This window comes from Spermophilus citellus, assembly GCF_964194105.1.
Source record: "Spermophilus citellus genome assembly, chromosome: 3".
In the NCBI taxonomy this organism is placed as follows: domain Eukaryota; kingdom Metazoa; phylum Chordata; class Mammalia; order Rodentia; family Sciuridae; genus Spermophilus; species Spermophilus citellus.
In genome coordinates this window covers 39,039,825-39,043,088 of record NC_138184.1, presented here as the reverse complement: position 1 = coordinate 39,043,088, position 3,264 = coordinate 39,039,825, and the positions used below count along the sequence as shown (strand labels likewise).

Sequence of the window (3,264 nt, the reverse complement as noted above, 5' to 3'; positions counted from 1 at the left end):
ATACTGCCACATCGATGTTTTTTTTTTTTTTTTTTTTTTTTTTTTTTTTTTTTTTTTTCACTTTTATTAAAGCAAAATCTTTATTTTAAATATATGTAGATACTAATATATTCTTGGGTATTTTCATATCCAAATATTCATCAAAAGGTTAAAAAGAAGGAGGTCTGATTGATAATATTTTGTAAAATGAATTTACCTCTGGTGCCAAATACCATATTGAGATTATAATAGTCTTGTGGTCTAAATTTGTTTAAGCCAAAAGTTCATGTATGGTGACTTCATCCATAAAGTCTATCAAAGATAATCATAAAACAAATGTAGCAAACACATAATCCAAAGATCAATACTCTTAATTTGGTTGTGACATACTAGATACTGAGGAAGCAACAATGAAAGAAGCAGAAATATTTCTGACCCTCCAGAAGCTGTCACCTTTCAGGGAATACTGACATTGAATGAGCAATTGCAGGTACAAGACAGAAGCTACCTTCTTGTGGAGGGATGAGATTTAAAACTTTTTTTCTTTTAACCTTTCATCCTATGCATTATAAGAGCACAAGGAAAAGGGAAAGCTTAGGAAATAAATAAACAAAAGCATGAGAAATGGCAAAGCTGAAGGGGAGCCACAGCTTTCAATTCGGAGAAGACAACTTCTCCAAATCTTTCAAGACTTTAGGTACTTCCAAAAAATAAGATTTTATTTTTATTTATTCCTTTGTTTACACTCCTAAGCCTGAAACTAAACTAAAAAGCAAGATATGAGACCACGCAGAAAACTCACAACTTAATTTCAAACAGACAAAAAAGTGCTTAGAATCTAAATGGACAAGATTTCAACAGCAACAATAGTCCAGGGAATGTATGTTAAACCTCAAAAAATTACAAAACTGGAATAAACATTATGATCTCCGAATGTATTTAAAATAAGCTACATGATTTAACCTTGCCAAAAACAACTCAGCTGGTTTAAAGTCACCTTTATACCAGCCCTTCACCAAGAGGGAGCAATGCAGGAGACAGAAACAGCATAAATGACAATCTCACACTTTCCTTTAATGTTGATGGAATTTCAGAGTAAGATAGGACTAAACTCACAGCAATAGAACAAAGCACTGCTTATGTGCTTTGTCCCTTGACAACCTTTGGTTAGAGAGATGTGTACAACAACCATTTCATTTAAGTATGGTTAGATTCCCAGTCTAAGACCTTAACTGACACACTCAATGACAATATTCTTATAAGCGTAGCCAACTATAAGTCATCCCGTGGGTTTCTTTTCTGTGCTTTGTAAATATGTACATCTTTTTCAGGATCATAGTGAGCCTTACTCACAGTAAATCGCTTCTCCAGCATCGCTAAGAAGTTGTTATCTCGTTCATAGCGAATTCGGCAAGCTAAAAGTATCACTGAGTGGTTGCTAGAGAGATGTTCCAGTGTTTGAAGAAGATCTGTGAATGTCTCTTCTAAATATATGATGTCAGCTCCAAGTATCAGGTCAAATTCTCCAGGTGAAAAATTCCCCAAATTGTGTCCCCAAGTCAGCTCCTTAACAACAGCTTTGGGTTGGATATGGGGAGGTAAGTTGGCTTGAACATTGGATTTAAGAAATTCTAGTGCTACTTTTCGATCCGTGATAGTCACGTGAGCACCCAGCAGGGCAGCTACTATGCCCACCAGCCCTGTGCCAGCACCCAGCTCCACGGCAGAGCAGTCCCTGAGCTCCACAGCGCCCATCTCCAGAAACGTGGAAAGGACAACAGCCGCATCCCAAACAACTGCTGCGACTCCAAGCTGCCTCCAGTCCTGCCGGATTTGGATCGTGTGGTTTGCAAAGGAGAAAGTGGCAAGAGGCTGGTGGAATTTCTGGAGCCCCATTCCCCTGGTCTCCTCATAGGGCACCAGGGCCATTTTGTCTAACCACGCTTCTGCTGAGACTATCTGGAGGGTGCCCGGCGCCGCATGCGCGCTACGTTTTCCCCGCCGGGGTTGGCTGCGGAAAGGACTGGCCTTAAAAAGCCCCAGAGTCGAGAGGCCACATCGATGTTTATAGCAGCACAATTCACAATAGCTAGACTGTGGAACCAACCCAGATGCCCTTCAATAGATGAATGGATAAAAAAAAATGTGGCATCTATACACAATGGAGTACTATGCAGCAATAAAAAATGACAAAATCATAGAATTTGCAGGGAAATGGATGGCACTAGAGCAGATTATGCTTAGTGAAGCTAGCCAATCCCTAAAAAACAAATACCAAATGTCTTCTTTGATATAATGAGAGTAACTATGAACAGAGCAGGGAGGAAGAGCAGGAAGAAAAGATTAACATTAAACAGAGACATGAGATGGGAGGGAAAGGGAGAGAAAAGGGAAATTGCATGGAAATGAAGGGAGACCCTCATTGCTATACAAAATTACATATAAGAGGTTGTGAGGGGAATGGGAAAATAAACAAGGAGAGAAATGAATTACAGTAGATGGGGTAGAGAGAGAAGATGGGAGGGGAGGGGAGGAGGGATAGTAGGGGATAGGAAAGGTAGCAGAATACAACAATTACTAATAGGGCATTATGTAAAATTGTGGATGTGTAACCGACGTGATTCTGCAATCTGCATTTGGGGTAAAATTGGGGGTTCATAACCCACTTCAATCTAATGTATGAAATATGATATGTCAAGAGCTTTGTAATGTTGTGAACTACCAATAAAAAGAATAAAATAAAATAAAAAATATCCCTCAGAAATCACATAAAAACTCATAAAAAATAATTCATTGCCAGATTTGCACCACCAAAAAATAAATTTTAAAAAATAGTAAAAACAGTTAAAGCATATCCTTTAGGTAGAACAAAAATGATTCCAAGTGGAGATATGGATCAGCACAAAGAAGAGCATCAGAAATGGCAACTACATGAGCCAATATTTATAATGCTTTCTTGTTATTTAAATATCTTTAAAAGATTTTAGAATTTGTTAAAGAAAATAGTCAAAATGTAGTGTGGTTTACAAAATATAAAAGTAAAATGCATAACAAAAATAGCACAAATACCAGAAGATGAAAATTTGAGAATCTTATATGAAATGTGAAATTATTTAATATCACTTAAAAGTAAAAATGTAAAGACCTACCAATGTATACTATAAATTCTAAAACTAAAATAATAAAACAAAAGTTACAACTAACAAGGCCTCAAAAAAAATAAATAAATAAACTGAGGAAGAGGATGAGGAAAGGAGAAGGGGAAGAAAGGGGAAGGTCTTAGGG

General features: G+C 37.1%; 1 protein-coding gene across 1 annotated transcript; it reads right to left on the bottom strand.

Annotated features, from left to right (window-relative positions):
• Nucleotides 1–1,035: 1,035 nt before the first annotated feature.
• LOC308644816 (protein N-lysine methyltransferase METTL21A) lies at nt 1,036–2,027 on the bottom strand. The gene has a single exon (XM_081286511.1). The coding sequence runs from the start codon at nt 1,906–1,908 to the stop codon at nt 1,252–1,254; it is 657 nt and encodes a 218-aa protein (XP_081142637.1). The 5' UTR covers nt 1,909–2,027; the 3' UTR covers nt 1,036–1,251.
• Between the last annotated feature and the right edge of the window lie 1,237 nt (nt 2,028–3,264).